Source organism: Jaculus jaculus, chromosome 2 (assembly GCF_020740685.1).
Source record: "Jaculus jaculus isolate mJacJac1 chromosome 2, mJacJac1.mat.Y.cur, whole genome shotgun sequence".
NCBI classification, from domain to species: Eukaryota; Metazoa; Chordata; class Mammalia; order Rodentia; family Dipodidae; genus Jaculus; species Jaculus jaculus.
Window position 1 is genome coordinate 11,606,571 of NC_059103.1, and position 16,759 is coordinate 11,623,329.

General features: G+C 49.6%; 1 protein-coding gene across 1 annotated transcript in view; it reads right to left on the reverse strand.

Moving 5' to 3' along the window:
* Positions 1-7,722, reverse strand: part of Rasa4b (RAS p21 protein activator 4B) — a 40,400-nt gene extending 32,678 nt beyond the window's left edge. Inside the window, exon 1 of the mRNA XM_045144709.1 lies at positions 7,590-7,722. Within this exon, the coding sequence (XP_045000644.1) occupies positions 7,590-7,654 (65 nt within the window). The 5' untranslated portion in view covers positions 7,655-7,722. The remainder of the gene's footprint in view (positions 1-7,589) is intronic.
* Between the last annotated feature and the right edge of the window lie 9,037 nt (positions 7,723-16,759).

Genomic DNA, 16,759 nt, shown 5'->3' on the forward strand with positions numbered 1-16,759 from the left:
GCCTGGCAGAGGGTCTCTTGGGGGTTGGGGGTTTCGGGAACTGGGGGCAGGACAGACAGCTGGAAACTTTCTTGGGGGGGGTGTGGCTTTGTGGGAGGCCTGTTGGGGGCGGGGTTTGTGGGATGTGTTATCTTAGGGGCGGAGCTTAGGGCAGGCTTTGCCTAATGCGGGCCGAGTCGGTGGGATGCGCTCTGCGGCGGGGCCCCTGGGCAGCATCCCGAGGACGTGCCAGGCTTAGGCACCTGCCCCCGGGGCTGGATACCGAGGGCTGCTTGGCTCGGAACGTGTGGCCCTCGCTCTGTCGGGGGAGGGGGCCAGGAGGGACCGTCCAGACCCGCACGGGGGCGCCGGGTCCGCACGTGCGCAGGGACGGGGCGCTGCTCGCTGCTCCTCCCCAGCCCGATTTGCGCCCGAACAGTTCCAGCAACTCTGGCTACTCTGAACACTTCAAGTTTCTCCCCTCCGAGTGTCCACAGTGCTCTCCCCGCTACCTGCAGACCTTTTTTTTTTTTTTTTTTTTCCTCCTCCTTTTTGGTTTTTCGAGGTAGGGTGTAACTCTAGCCCAGGCTGACCTGGAATTCACTCTGTATTCTCGGGGTGGCCTCGAACTCATGGCGATCCTCCTACCTCTGTCTCCCGACTGCTGGGATTAAAGGCGTGCATCACCACGCCCAGCAGGAGACTTGTTTTTTTTTTTTTTTTTTTTAATATAAGAACCCTACCCCAACTCAGAGATAAGAGTCGGGGGCTCCCCTGAGATTTCCCCGGTCCCACTCTGCTCTTCCCCATCTTACTCCTGACAGGAATACATTGCCATTATCTGTCTCTGGTGGTGGGGACTACACAGAAATTGGCACTAGAGGGAGGCCCAGCGTTTAACGAACAAATGAATGAATGGACACGTTAACCTGCCTTCCAGAGCTCTAAACCCTCTGAGAAAGGAGAGCTGAAGAAATCAAGCCAGAGACCTTCCACTGGAACGTCCCATGAGGTTGAGAGGTTAAAAATGGTTAAAAATGGGGGTGTGAGCCGGGCGTGGTGGCGCACGCCTTTAATCCCTGCACTCGGGAGCCAAAGGTAGGAGGATAGCCGAGTTCGAGGCCACCCTGAGACTACATAGTTAATTCCAGGTCAGTCTGGGCTGGAGTGAAATCCTACCTCAAAAATTTAAAAAAAAAAAATGTGTGTGTGTGTGTGGACTACCTCTTTAATTATTCTCGGGAGGGGCCTCCTGTCCATAAAAAGGAAGTGCAATTACATCTTGGAGGCTGGGGAAACGCCAACTTATACTTCCTTTTAATTTAATTATTTATTTGCAAATGGAGAGAGAGAGAGAAGAGGCAGAGAAGGAAAGGGAGAGAATGGGCACGCTAGTGCATCTAGCCACTGCAAACGTATGTGCATCTGGCCTTACGTGGGCACTGGGAAATTGAACCCAGGTTCTTATGCTGTGTAGGCAAGTACCTTAACTTCTAAGTCATTTCTCCAGCCTTCTACTTCCTTTTTTAAACATTTTATTTATTATTTATTTAATGGTTGGGGAAATTGAACCAGAGGCATTATGAATTGTTAGGCAAGCAATCAACCACTGAGCCAGGCTTCCAGCCCCTCACTGGGGATTCTAGGCAGGAGCTCTACCACTGAGCCAGGCCCCCAGCCCCTCACTGGGGAATTCTAGGCAGGAGCTCTGCCACTGAGCCACGCCCCCAGCCCCTCACTGGGGGATTCTAGGCAGGAGCTCTACCACTGAGCCACGCCCCCAGCCTCTCACTGGGGGATTCTAGGCAGGAGCTCTACCACTGAGCCAAGCCTGCAGCCTAATTTCCTAATTTTATGAAGGGGATTTTCTCATAAAGAATGACACTGGGCTCCAAGAACCTTGTCACAAACAGGAAATGTCTGCCCAGGCTATTTTGGCATTTGTAAAATGGGAACTAATCTCAGCCTACAGAGGAGCTGCCCTGCGTCCCTAAGATGGCATCAGGTCAGGAGGATGAGACTTTTGAAGACCCTCCCCACACCCCCTCTTGTGATCATCCAAGAGCCCTCTCTTCCAGGGAACCCCCTGCATGAGTACCTTAATTTGTATGGCATCAGCCCAAAACTGGGGTACTCCAGGCCAGTGCACCCCAGGAGTGGAGCGCATGGCAGAGGTCAAGGATTGTTGTGGTGGCCTCTCAGGGTTGTGTTTTATATTTTGTGTTTATTTGCAACAACGGGTGGGGAGAGAGAAAGAGACAGATAGATACACCAGGGCCTCCTGCTGCTGCAAACAAACTCCAAAACCATGTCCTACTCTCTGGCTTCATGTGGGTACTGGGGAACTGAACCCAGGCCAACAGGCTTTGCAAGCCAGTGCCTCTAACTGCTGAGCCATCTCTCCAGCCCCCCTTCCCTTCCCTCTTTGTCCCTTCCCTTCCCTCTTCTCCCCTCCCCTCCCCAGGATGCCTACATATCCAGTAATTTAATAGGATGGGTGGAGAGGGAGGGGAGGGCAAAGTAGGGGGTGGGAGACACAAATCTAGACCCAAATGGTACCATAAAATTCTACATCCTAAAAGGCAGACCAAATGGTTGAACCTTCACCAGGCCTTTGAGGGAACACCTGAGCCACAAGACACTGGAGAGGGTATAAGGAAGACAGATGTTAATCTTCTACAGCTCCTCTCTCTCTCCTCTCTCTAACTCTTTTATATTAGTTATCTTTTTCTTCCTTTTCTTAGTGGGCACTGATTGGTAACTCCCAGTACCAGCATGTGGCTTTCATCCACAATGAGCTTTTGATCAGAGAGACCTACAAGGTTTCCTAAAAGAAAGACAGATTTCTGTCAGAGTACTTGATGACCCACCAAAGGTTAGTGGTAAGACCCTACTGCTGAAAACACCATATGTGGTTGACACATAAAATGGAATCGCATGGCTGGAAGCTGGAAGAGAGTCAGTCCCCAGACAGCGCATCTAGTGCCAGAAGGTGCTACATGGGCGACTGGGGGAAAATGACCAATATCTGTCCAAGCAACTCATGGTCTAACCTACTTAGCAGCAAATAACCTGTCGTGATGCCCACTCAAGTGTAATAGTGGCACACAGACACGGTGGGAAACCAACTGCTCGTGATTTGGCTAACTGATCCCCTCAGTGGAACGGGACCCATAGCTGGAGCTGGGAAACAAGTCAGAACCATATCCAACCATAAGCCCGCTCTCCATTATCAAGCTATCAACAATCGTGGGCTACAAGAGGGCCTACACCTACTAAATTCAGGGTGGGCCTGATGGGGGGCAGGGGGCAGGCCAGATGGCCAAGCCTAGCTGGGGGCGGAGCCCGCGGTGAGCTACAGGGCAGAATGAGGCCTGCGGGTGGGGGGGGGCCTAAGCTTGAGGGGGGGCCTAGGCCAGGGCTGCCAGGAGGCAGAGGTAGAAGGATCACTGTGAGTTCGAGGCCGCCTGCACAAGACATGCATGATACTGGGTCCACCAACAGGCTGTCATAGATGATGGAGAAGGAGAAGAGAAAAATACATCAGTATAGAAGAGGAAACCGTAGGAAAGAAGCATGGGTTCAGGGCTGAAGAGATGGCTTAGTGGTTATGGCACTTGCCTGCTAAGCCTAAGGACCCAGGTTTGATTCCCTAGAATCCATGTAAGCCAGATGCACGTGGTGGCATACACATATGGAGTTCATTTGCAGTGGCTAGAGGCCCTGGCGTACCCATTCTTTCTCTATCATAACTAAACAAGATTAAAAAAAAATGCTGGGCATAGTGGCACTCGCTTTTGATCCCAGCACTTTAGAAGGATCACTGTGAGTTTGAGGCCACGCTGAGACTACATAGTGAATTTCAGATCAGCCTGTGCTAGAGTGAGACCCTTCCTAGAAAAAACAAAAACAAAATAAAATTAAAGGGCTGGTTTAGTGGTTAAGTGCTTGCCTATGAAGCCTAAGGACACCAGGTCAAGGCTCGATTCCCCAGGACCTACAAAAGCCAGATGCACAAGGTAGCACATGCATCTGGAGTTCATGTGCAGTGGCTAGAGGCCCTGGCACACCCATTCTATCTATCTGCTTTTTTCTCTCTCTCTCTGTCTGTTGTTCTCAGATAAATAAATAAAAATAAACAAAAAGAAAAAGACAAAAGAAAAAGAAGCCAGGTGTGGTGGCACATGCCTTTAATTCCAGCACTTGGGAGGCAAAAGTAGGAGGATCACTGAGAGTTGGAGGCCACCCTGAGACTACATAGTGAGTGCCAGGTCAGCCTGAGCTACAGCAAGACCTTACCTCAGGAAAAAAAAAAAAAAAAAAAGTGGGTTCAGTGGTGGAAGATATGAGGAAGAGGGAACAAAAAAGTGTGGTGGGAGGGAGTTATGTAAATTTTAAGTTTTTTATTTTTTAAATATTTTTTATTTATTTGAGAGAGAGAGAGAATGGACCTGCCAGGAACTCTAGCTACTGCAAACAAACTCCAGACGCAGGTATCACCTTGTGCATCTGGTTCATGTGGGTTCTAGGGAATCGAACCTGGTTCCTTTGGCTTTACTGGCAAGCGTCTTAACCTCTGAGCCATCTCTACAGCCCAAGATTTTTATTTTTGTTTTTTGTTTTTTCTAGGTAGGCTTTTCTAGCCCAGGCTGACCTGGAACTCAGTCTGTAGTCCCAGGCTGGCCTCGAACTCACAGCGAACTCACAGCCTCTGCCTCCCGAGTGCTGAATGCTGGGATTAAAGATGCGTACCATCACGCCACCTTTGGTGAGCTCTTGGACCAACCAATGCCCTCCACCCAACTGAGACCTCGAGGCTGGGCCCTTCTCCTACTTTTCTTTCCTCAAGGCAGTGGCCACTGGCCTGGTCTGGCTCCTTGTGGGCCTCTATATTTAGGGCCTTGGCAGTTTCTAGCATGTGGAAGAGGAAGGAGAGGGCAAACCCTGAAATAGCCCTGGGCCTGTCCCCAGGGCCACCGGGTGTAGGAGCCAATGGGTCACTGGCCATTAGGGGACTCAGCTTTTCGCCCAACAGATGGAGACACCCGGGGATGGGAGATGGGAGGGAACAGTCAGAGGCAGGCAGCTCAGAGGATCACAGCACCCCCCCACCCCAGGTGGATGTCAGGTAATTTCTAGCACTCAGGAGGCTGGAGGCAGGAGAATCAGCGAGTTTGAGGCTGGCCCGGGACAAGTCGTGTGGCCATGTCTCTCAAGGTACCAGCGATGACAAGACAAGTCATGGTCCCTGCCTTCACACTTCTTGGGGACAAGGAGCCTCTAACGGGGCACCTGCTGCACCCAGGGCTTCCTCCAGGCGATCAGAGCGCTTGCAGAACACTAGCCAAAGGCACTAGGGAAAGCTCTAGAAAAGAGAACTTTGACAAGGGCGCTGGAGGGTGAATAGGAGTCCTCTGAGGGAGTCTACAAGGAAGGGCAGAAGAGCCTTAACACCCAAAAGCAGAGGTGCTAAGGAAACAGCCCCAAATGGAGAGGGTAAAATTTATGAGACAGTTTAAGGGCTGGATTTAGAGGCATCAGTTCACATCAGCCACCGTGGGACAAACCAAGAGTAGAGGTGATGACGGCTGTAAGAGGGAAGTGAGGCAGGGAGAGGGGAAAATAAAAATCAGTAAGACTGGGTGACCCCGGCCCCACACCACCACCACCCTGGGAATGGAGACTCCTTGCCAGGAGTCCTTGAGCTGCGCGACCCAGGGAAGACACAGCGCGCGAGCTTCAACCCTTGGGGCTGGTGAGAGCCTGGAGTCAGGCACCAGGGCCAGCTGCCTCGGAGATGGGGAGGGAGGCGAGAGACGAGGGGCTGCTCCTCCCAGCCGCCACCAGCCAGAAGAGGCCAAGATGACCTAGTTAGCAAGCAGTGCCCAGGGAAGGGAGGTGCTGAGAGGCGGGGCCTTGGGAGGGCGGGGGGGACACACACCGAGACCCTTCTCTGATCTCCTCTAGTTCCTATCCAAGAGGCCCCATTCGCATCTTGCTCTCCACCTCCGCGCCTGGTTCATAAAACCCACCTGGAGGTAAGCACAGCGCCCCCCCCCCCACCAACTCTCTCACCATTGCCATAGTAACTGGCCTCTTCAGGCCCAGGGGGCCTTGAACTGGAACGATCCCGGCTCGCAGGGCGTGCTGGGAAGCTCACAGGGGCCACTGTAAACTCCAGATAAATAAGATGCCCCCGCCCCTCCACGCGCTCTTAGCAGCCGGGAGCTCACCACGAAGCCCCGGTGGACGGTGGGTGGACCCCAGACCTCCATCTGGTCTCCCTCTCTTTCTTCTGTCTCTACCTCTTCAGTTCACAGAAGGGAAAACTCAGACCTCGCAAGCAAGGAAATGCCTAAGGCCCTCCTCCCTAAGGAAGCCACGGGGCATACTCAAGAAAATACTCAGATCAGTCCCTGGAACTTACTGAAAAAACATGGGACAAAGAGCTCCTGAAACCATCCCGCATCTAGCCAGAGATCAAAGGAAGTCCTAAAGATGTCAGCATCCGTTAGAAGTCCTAGTCTCAAGACCTCACCTGCCACCTGCGGGTACCGTTTCAGACCTGCCAGCCTCAGTTTTCTAACCTGTAAAATGTACCAGTGAGAAATGCCTTGCAGGAGACTTGTCACTACAAGACCCCTAAAAAAAAAAAAAAAAAAAAGGCTGGAGGGATGGTTTAGCGGTTGTTTGCCTGCAAAGCCAAAGGACCCAGGTTCAATTCCCCAGGACCCACCCACAGTTAGCCAGATGCACAACGGGGCGCACGCGTTCCTTTGCAGTGGCTGGAGGCCCTGGCGCGCCCATTTTCTCTCTCTCCCTCTCTCCCTCTTTCTCTGTCAAATATATAAATAAAATATTTTTTTAAAAAAAACCCTGAGGCAAGCCAGACATGGTGATATACACCTTTAATCCTAGCCCTCGGGAGGCAAAGGTAGGAGGATCACCCGTGAGTTCGAGGCCACCCTGAGACTAGTGAATTCCAGGTCAGGCTAGACTAGAACGAACCCCTACCTCGAAAAAAAACAAAACAAAAACAAAAAGCCCGAGGTCATTCATCAGTAAGAGGTACTATCAGGAGCTCCTGACACCTTCCATAGTGCACGGGTCCTGGCCCCCTAACCTGGACCCTCCCACACACTTTTCCTGTGTGTTTGTGTAACCCTGGTTGTCCAAGCGCACAGCAAAGAAGTCCCGGGGATGGCCCAGATCTACTGAGAAATACCCCTATTTTTAAGGGGGACCCCACCCCTATCCGATCACAGCGATGTCACTCCGGCGCCAGCTTCAATGAGTTCCAAAGACCCCTGATCCCTGTGAGCAGAGCTTGATCCCCTTGCAGTCTCAACAAAGCCCCCTCCCTCCTTCCCTCCGTCTCCATCCCTCTCCACCTATTGTCACCCCCTGTCCAGTGCCCACTGCAAATCTCCCTGTCCCCATTTTCCCCGCCAGCCCCCACCTCTGCTTGCTGCACATGCCACATCCCGCTGTCTTTCGGGGAGCGGTAGGTGGCGGAGAGGAGGGGAAAACCCCATAAAGGCCAAGCGTCTAAAGGGAGGGCAGCGCCCCTCCCTGCAAAGTTGGGGAGCCCACCCTCTGTCCGTGCTCACATGTCCTTGGCAGGCAGGTTCTTCCCTTCTACGATGCGGATGGACAGCGAGCTGCGCTTGGCCATCGTGGGTCAGCGACGGTGGAGGCCTGTCTGGAAGGGATCGGGACGCCCGGGTCTCCTCCGGGGGCACCGCGCGCCGCCGCCGCCGCCGCGGGCAGACTGGAGGGTGGCGATGGCCCCGGGAGCGCAGCGCGGGGGCGGGGGAATCACTTCCACTCCATTCACCCCGCCCCCGCCCCACGTGCGAGGGCTATTACAAGAGAGGACCAATCAGAGGCCGGGTCCCCCCTGGCGTGGGCGGGGCCTTCCCGGGACGCATTGTTCATTGGCCGCTTGCAGCGAGGAGGGCGGAGCTTAAGCGGAGGCGTAGACTCTCGCTCCCTGGAGACGCCTCCGGGCCTGAGCCACCTAGGGATGCTCGAGGCTGGGTAGTGGCGCGGGAGGACCCGAGGGGGGTGATCGGGCGAGGGGTGGGGGTGGGGGGCGAAATGTGCAAGAGCGAGGCACGTGGTCTCCGATCCGGGACTGCCCCGGCCACGCGAGCCTGTGTGCGTGGGAGGCCTGGCGTTTAGCTGTGAATCGCACGGATGAATGAGCCACCGGAGGAACCGAGCGAGCAATGCGCTGTTAAGGCAGAAGGTGGCCCCAGGATTTTGTGAACACCGAGTCTAAAAGATCTTCATCTTTACCTCCCCGCAATGCTGGTAATGGAATCCAGGTCCTTGCATATACTAGGCAAGCGTTGTACACCTGAATTACGTCAGATCACACAGTGCACCCCAACAGGGCTACGTTTGCCTCCTCCACCCTCAGGACCCTGCAGCTATAGACATTTCCACAGACTCGGAGTCCAGACTGCGGGTTTTTTGTTGTTGTTGTTGTTGTTTTTAGAAAGTGGATAACTGAAGACAGGCATTGTGGTGCATGTCTTTAATCCCAGCACTCGGGAGGCAGAGGTTAGAGGATCGCTGTGAGTTCGAGGGCAGCCTGAGAATTCAGGTCAGTCTGGACTAAAGCGAGACCGTACCTCAAAAAAAGAAGAAAAAATGGATGGACCTGGAAAGTATTATACTAAGTCAGGTAACCCAGGCCCAGAAAGCCAAGCGCCACATGTCCTCTCTCATATGTGGATCCTAGCTACAGATGACTGGGCTTCTGTGTGAGAATGAAAATACTTAGTAGCAGAGGCCAGTAAGTTGAAAAGGAGACATAAAGCGTAGAGAAAGGAAGGGAGGAGGATACTTAGTAGGTTGATATTGTATATATGTAATTACAATGATTGTAATGGGGAGGTAATATGATGGAGAATGGAATTTCAAATGGGAAAGTGTGGGGGTGGGGAGGGAGGGAATTACCATGGGATATATTTTATAATCATGGAAAATGTTAATAAAAATTAAAAAGAAGAAGAAGAAGAAAAAAAGCGGACAACTGTCCACTATGGAAGACAAAGTTCTGCGTCTCACGTGGCATCCACACACACTTAACATCGTGCCAAGTATGACTGCAGACTTGAGCTCCAGACCCAGGTCCAACACCACCTTGCTGGGCAACCAAAGGCAGCCGCTTCTTGAGCTGATAGGAGTTGCTTCCACATCACCACCCGAAAGGAGGTGACCTGTTACAGATAGGAGGGCGGGCTGGAGAGATGGCTTAGTGGTTAAGGCACTTGACCTGCACTGCCAAAGGACCCAAGCTCAACTCCCCAGGACCTACGGAAGCCAGATGCACAAGGGGGCGCACACATCTGGAGTTCGTTTGCAGTGGCTGGAGGCCCTGGCACCCCCATTCTCTTTCTTTCTCTCTACCTGCCTATTTCTGTATCTCTCTCTCAAATAAATAAAAATAAAATATTTTTTATTTTTTTATTATTTTTTTTTAATTTTTTTTTTTGAGGTAGAGTCTCACTCTGGTCCAGGCTGACCTGGAATTCACTATGGAGTTTCAGGGTGGCCTTGAACTCATGGCGATTCTCCTACCTCTGCCTCCTGAGTGCTGGGATTAAAGGTGTGTGCCACCACGCCCGGCAAAAATAAAATATTTTTTAAAAATGGCAGGAGGGAGAGAGTGGGAGGGTCAGCATAGGATCTACTTTCTATGACAGTTTATTTTTCCGTTTATTTTATTTTTTGGTTTTTTGAGGTGGGGTCTCACTGTAGCCCAGGCTGACCTGGAATTCACTCAGGGTGGCCTTGAACTCACGGTGATCCTCTTACCTCTGCCTCCCGAGTGCTGGGATTAAAGGCGTGTGCCACCATGCCCAGCTATTTTTCTGTTTTTAACTTTGCGTATACTCATTTTTATGAGTGTGTGTATGTGTGCGTGCTGTGTGTATGAGCAAATGCCATCTGACTTTATGTAAGTGACCGGGGAATTAAATGAGGGCCAGCAGGTTTTGCAAATATGTTCCTTTAACCATTGCGCCATCTCCCCAGCATGCTCCACCTTGTGCATCTTGCTTACCTGGGTCCTGGGGAATCAAACCTGGGTTCTTTGGCTTTGCAGGCAAGCACCTCAACCACTAAGCCATCTCTCCAGCCCTAAACTCAGTATATATATATTCATTATTATTTTCACTATTTATTTATTTATTTGAGAGCGACAGACACAGAGAGAAAGACAGAGAGAGAGAGAATGGGCGCGCCAGGGCTTCCAGCCACTGCAAATGAACTCCAGACGCATGCGCCCCCTTGTGCATCTGGCTAACGTGGGACCTGGGGAATAGAGCCTCGAACCGGGGTCCTTAGGCTTCACAGGCAAGCGCTTAACCGCTAAGCCATCACTCCAGTCCTAAACTCAGTTTTTTATACTTGCCTGGCAAACTCTTTACCCACTCAGCCATTTCCCTAACCTTAGCTTATTTATTTATTTAGGTTTTTCAAGGTCGAGTCCTGTTGTAGCCCAGGAGGGCCTGGAATTCACTATGTAGTCTCAGGCTGGCCTCGAACTCACAACAATCCTACTACCTCTGCCTCCTAAGTGCTGGGAATATAGGCATGTACCACCACGCCTGGCAGATTTATTTGTTTTTGTTTTTGTTTTTGTTTTCTGAGGTAGGGTCTTACCCTAGCTCAGGCCGACCTGGAATTCACTATGTAGTTTCAGGGTAGCCTTGAACTCATGATAATCCTCCTACCTCCTCCTCTGAGTGCTGGGATTAAAGGGGTGTACCATAACGCCCTGCTTATTGCAGATTTTTAACAATATTCTTACTTATTACAGACATAGAGAAAAAGAGAGACACAGTGAGAGTGAGTATTGGCAAACCAGGACCTTCTGCCAGTATTAAAAAAAAAAAACTTAAGGACTGGAGACATGTCTTAGCAGCTAAGGTACTTGCCTGCAAAGCCTAAGAAGCCAGGTTCGATATTCCAGGTCCCACGTAAGCCAGATGCACAAGGCGCACATGTGTCTGGAGTTCGTTTGTAGTGGCTAGAGGCCCTGGCATGCCCATTCTTTCTTTCTCTCTCTCCCTCTCTCTGCCTCTAATAAATAAATAAAAATTGAAAAAAAGGGGGGTCTGGAGAGATGGCTTAGCAGTTAAGACACTTGCCTGTGAAGCCTAAGGACCCAGGTTCCACTCTCCAGATCTCACATAAATCAGATAAAGGTGAGGCAAGTGTAAGGTCGCACATGCCCACTAGGTGGCACAAGCGTCTGGAGTTCAATTTCAGTGGCTGAGGCCCTGGTGTGCCAATTCTCTCTGTGCGTGACTCTCTGTAAAATAAATTTAAAAAAAAAAACAACAACAAAACTTCAAGCTGGGAATAGTGGCACACGCCTTTAATCCCACCACTCGGGAGGCAGAGGTAGGAGGATGGCCATGAGTTTGAGGCCACTCTGAGAGTACATAGTGAATTCCAGGTCAGCCTGAGCTAGAGTGAGAGTCTGCCTTGAAAAAAAAAAACAAAAAAACTTTCAGACACATGCACTACCTGGTGTGTCTGGCTTTACATGGGTATTGGAGAATGGAACTCTGGGCCGTTAGGCTTTGAACACAGCTCCTTCTGTAGCCTAGATTTAAAAAAAAAATTAAGATTTTGTTTTATTTATTTGTTTATTAGAGACAGAGAGAGAGAGAATGGGCATACCAGGGCCTCCAGCCACTGCAAACAAACTGCAGACGCATATGCCACCATGAGCATCTGGCTTACATGGGACCTGGAGAATCGAATGTGGGTCCTTAGGCTTTGCAGGCAAACGCCTTAACTATTAAGCCATCTTTCCAGCCCAATTTTTTAAAAATATTTTTTGTTATTTATTTATTTATGTGAGAGCAACAGACAGAGAAAGAAGCAGATAGAGAGAGAATGGGCATGCCAGGGTCTCCAGTCACTGCAAAGGAATTCCAGATGCATGCGCCAGCTAGTGCATCTGGCTTATGTGGGTCCTGGGGAATACAAGCCTTGAACCGGGTCATCAGGCTTCACAGGCAAGCGCTTAAAGGTTAAGCCATCTCTTCAGCCCCGCTTAAAAAAAAAAAAAATCTAGTCACTAAATAAGAAAAAAAAATGCAATATTTATTTTTCAGAATCTGGCTGGTTCTCTCAGGCTAATGATCTTTACTAACATCCATTTTTCTGTAAATGACACTTTCAGCGAGAGTCTTGGGGGCGTGGCTCAGCAGTGGAACCCTTGCTAGAATGCTCCAGTGAGAGGCTCCACGGTAGAGCACTTGCCTAAATGTGCCTGGCCCTGAGCTCCAGGGAGGGCTTGGTGCAGACACATCAGTGCCAACCCGACAGCAAGCTTCATGCTCAGGGGTGTGGGTAGATCTCAAGCTTCTTTCTCTCCCTTTCTTTTTTTTCGAGGTAGGGTCTCACTCTAGCCCAGGCTGACCTGGAATTCATTATGGAGTCTCAGGGTGGCTTTGAACTCATGGCGAACCTCCTACCTCTGCCTCCCGGGAGCTGGGATTAAAGGCGTGTGCCACCACACCCGGCTTCAAGCTTCTCTTTTAACTTAATTTAATTGAGAAAGAGAAAGAGAGGGAGAATGGGCGCGCCAGGACCTCCAGCCACACTGCGAATGAACTCCAGACACATGTGCCACCCTGTGCGTTTACATGGGCCCTGGGGAATCGAACCCGGTGCCTTTGGCTTTGCTGGTAAGCGCCTTAACCACTAAACCATCTCTCCAGCCCCCGAGGGTCTCTTTTGGCATCTGCTGCCTCACCCCGCCCCTGCCTACACAGAAGGGAAGCCCAGTGTATTGTCCTGGGGTGTGAGGGAACCACCCAAAAGGAGACTCTGGGGTGTGCGTGTTGTGGGAGAATACTGTCAGCAGAGAATTCGGGGGGGGGGGTTGGTTATAGGGGAGAAGAAGGCAAGCTCCCCGCTAGTTCCCAGAATCTGGTCTCCAGGGAGAGGGTGAGTCAGAGCTCCGGGCCTGGAGGGAAGCCAAGCTGCTCTTTGCCGTACAATTCCCTCGCTGCTTACGTAAGAGGGGACTCCTTTGTGACCATCCCACCACCCTCATTTCCTGTGTCATTCATTCATCCACTCATCCCATCACGTGGTTCTTCCTTCCAGCCTTTCTTTCTTTGCATGTGCGTGTGGTATAGAGACACATGTGTATGTGATGTGTGTGGACACATGTGTATGTGCCTGTGTAGGTACGTGCATTTGCATGTGGAGGCCAGAGGACAACCTTAGGAATGGCATCCAGGTATCTACCTCTTTTTTTCTTTTTCTTTAAAATTTATTTATTTTTTATTTTAAATACTTGACTTATTTATTTATTTATTATTTATTTACTTTTTATTTATTTGAGAGAGAGAGAGAGAATGGACACTCCAGGTCCTCTAGCTACTGTAAATGAACTCTAGACACGTGGACCACCTTGTACGTTTGGCTTTACATGGGTACTGGGCAATCTGTGCATCTGGCTAAGGTGCATCTGGCTAATGTGGGTCCTGGGGAATCGAGCCTTGAACCGGGGTCCTTAGGCTTCACAGGCAAGCGTTTGGCCACTAAGCCATCTCTCCAGCCCGGTTTGTGGTTTTTTTCAGTAACTGTTAAACTCTTACTTAAACCTTGCCAAGAAACAGAAACTTAGGCCTACTGGTGACTCTGAAGCCTGTCATGGAGTCCCTTTGGTTCCTGAGTCCTTCATGGATGCACTGGGGCCTGTTGCCACTGCAAATGAATTCCAAACTCACCACTGCTTTGTGCATCACGCTTTACTGGGGCATTGAACTCAGGCTGGCAGGCTTTGCAGGCAAGCACATTTCACTGCTGAGCCATCTCCAATGCTGTTCAAAAATAACATTTTCTAGCTGGGCGTGGTGACACACGCCTTTAATCCCAGCACTCAGGAGGCAGAGGTAGGAGGATGGCTGTGAGCTTGAGGACACCCTGAGACTCCATAGTGAATTCCAGGTCAGCCTGGACCAGAGAAAGATCCTACTTCAAAAAACCAAAATAAATAAATAAATAAAAATTAAAAATAAATAACATTTTCTAAAAAGTCATGTATTGATGGTGTTTGAGAGGCAGGGTCAGATTGGATCACTAGAGCTTTACCTGAATGGCATGAATGGATGAATCTGTTGCTGGATTAGTGGGACAATGCGTTTTGCACAAAGTGGCTTTGTTATAAAAGCCAGCTCTGGGCTGAAGAGAGGGTTTAGCGGTTGAGGCATTTGCCCGTAAAACCTAATGAATTGAGTTCAGTTCCCCAGGACCCACATAAGCCAGATGTACAAGGGGGCACACATATCTGGAGTTCATTTGTAGTGGCTGGAGGCTCTGGAATGTCCATTCTCTCTCTCTCTCTCTCTTTCTCTGTCAAGTAAATAAATAAATTTTTTCTTTGAGGAGATGGCTTAGTGGATAAAGTGCTTGCCCAGTAAGAATGAGGACCTGAGTTCAATCCCCAGAACCCATGTGAAATGCTGGGTGTGGTGTTTCTCTATATATCCCAGCACTGATGAGGGGGAGACTGGCAGATCCTGGAGTTCACTGACCAGCCAAACTGACCTAATCGTGAATTCCAGGCCAGTGAGAGACCCTGTCTGAAGAAGAAGAAGAAGGAGGAGGAGAAGGAGGAGAAGGAGGAAGAGGAGGAGGAGGAGGAGGGGAGGAAGAGGAAGAAAAAAAAAGGCGGGGACTGGAGAGATGGTTCAGTGGTTAAGTTGCTTGCTTGCAAAGCAACTAACAATCTGGTTTCAATTTCCCTGTACCCACATAAAGCCAGATGCACAAAGGGCACATCCATCTGGAGTTCATTTGCATCAGCTGGAGAGCCTGGCATGCTTGTTTTTTTCTCTCCCTCTCTGTCATTCTCTTTTATAAAATAAATTAAAAAAAATTTTTTTAATGGTGGACAGTGCCTGAGGAACACCACTTCAGATTGTCTTCTGGTCTTCACATGTGCTGGGTATGCATACACACAACTTAATTTTGTTTTGTTTTGTTTTTTGAGGTAGGTTTCATTCTAGCTCAGGCTGTCCTGAAATTACCTATGTAGTCTTAGGATGGCCGTAAACTCTCGGGAATCCTCCTACCTCTGCCTCCCAAACTTAATTTTTTTAGAAATTTTATTTTCATGTGTGGTGTGGCGTGTGCTTGCTGATGTGTGCGCTCCATGATGTGTAGAGGTTAAAGGAGAATGCTGGGATTCCTGACCTACGTGTTTCCTTCCTTGAATAGGTCTCTCCCTCAGCCCTGGATCTGCTGGCCGTCAGGGAGCCCCAGCAATTCTTCCGCCTCTGCCCCTGTGGACTGGAGTTACAGATACGCATGGCCGTTCCTGCTGTTTGTATGGATTGTGGGGAATGGTACTTGGAGGGCTCCAACCTTCACATCTGCAAGCACTCTTAACTGCTGACCTAACTCCTTGGTAGTGTTTTGCTATTTTATACATACATACATACATACATATATATATATATTTGGCTTTTTGTGGTAGGGTCTCACTCTGGTCCAGGCTGACCTGAAATTTACTATGTAGTCTCAGGGTGGCTTCGAACTCACAACAGTCCTCCTACCTCTGCCTCCCAAGTGCTGGGATTAAAGGCATGTGCTACCACGCCCGGCTATTTTTATATATTTATCTGAGAGAGAAAGAGATACAGAAAGTCAGTGAGTGCTGGTGTACCAGGGCTTACTGCCACTGCAAAGGAACTCCACTTTGGTCACCTGGCTTTACATGGGCACTGCGGAATTGAACCCAGGTGGGGGGCAGGTAGACACAATGGGCATGCCAGGGCCTCCAGCCGCTACAAACAAACTCCAAACACATGCCCCACTTTGTGCATCTGGCCTTATGTGGGCACTGGGGAATCAAACCTGGGTCTTTGGCTTTGCCATCAAGTACCTTAACTGCTAAACCATCTCTCCAGCCCTATATTTTACTATTTTTGAGACTGGGTCTCATATAGCCTATAACTCTCTACGTAGTCCAAGCTAGCCTTAAACTCCTGACCTTCCTGCCTCAGCCTCTTGAGTGCTGGAATTAACAGGCATGTGCCTCCATGCCTAGCTTTATAACACATATATATAATGTTTGTTTGCTTGATTTTTAAGGTAGGGTCTCATTCTAGCCCAGGCTGACTTGGAATTCACTAGGTAGTCTCAGGGTGGCCTTGAACTCATGGTGATCCTCCTCTCTCTGCCTCCCGAGTGCTGGGACTAAAGGTGTGCGCCACCACTCCTGGCTTTATAACTTACTCAATTCACCATTGGTGCCTTTTTTTTTTTTTTTTTCCCAAGCATCATGCATTCCTCAGAATCTTGGGGATTCTTCCAAAGTCAGAAAATGTGACCTACAAATTGTTTTCATGTGCAGTGACGTATTTTGAAGTACTAAATTTAACAGTAGACGAAGCTAACATGTTGTTACATTTAGAAGACAAATAAACATTTTGTATTATTCTTTTACGTTCTGTGGGTTTAACAGTTTGAAACTAATGTATTTTTTTGAAACCAATGTATTTTTACTTTTCAGACTGCAAAGAATTTTTTCTTTGGTTTGTTTTACTTTATTTATTTTTCTTGTTTTTTTTTTTTTTTTTTTTCGAGATAGGGTTTCACTCTAGCCCAGGCTGACCTGTAGTTCACTATGTAGTCTCAGGGTGGCCTTGTACTCATGACGAGCCTCCTACCTCTGCCTCCCAAGTGCTGGGATTAAAAGCATGCACCACCATGCCTGGCTTCAGTTTTATTT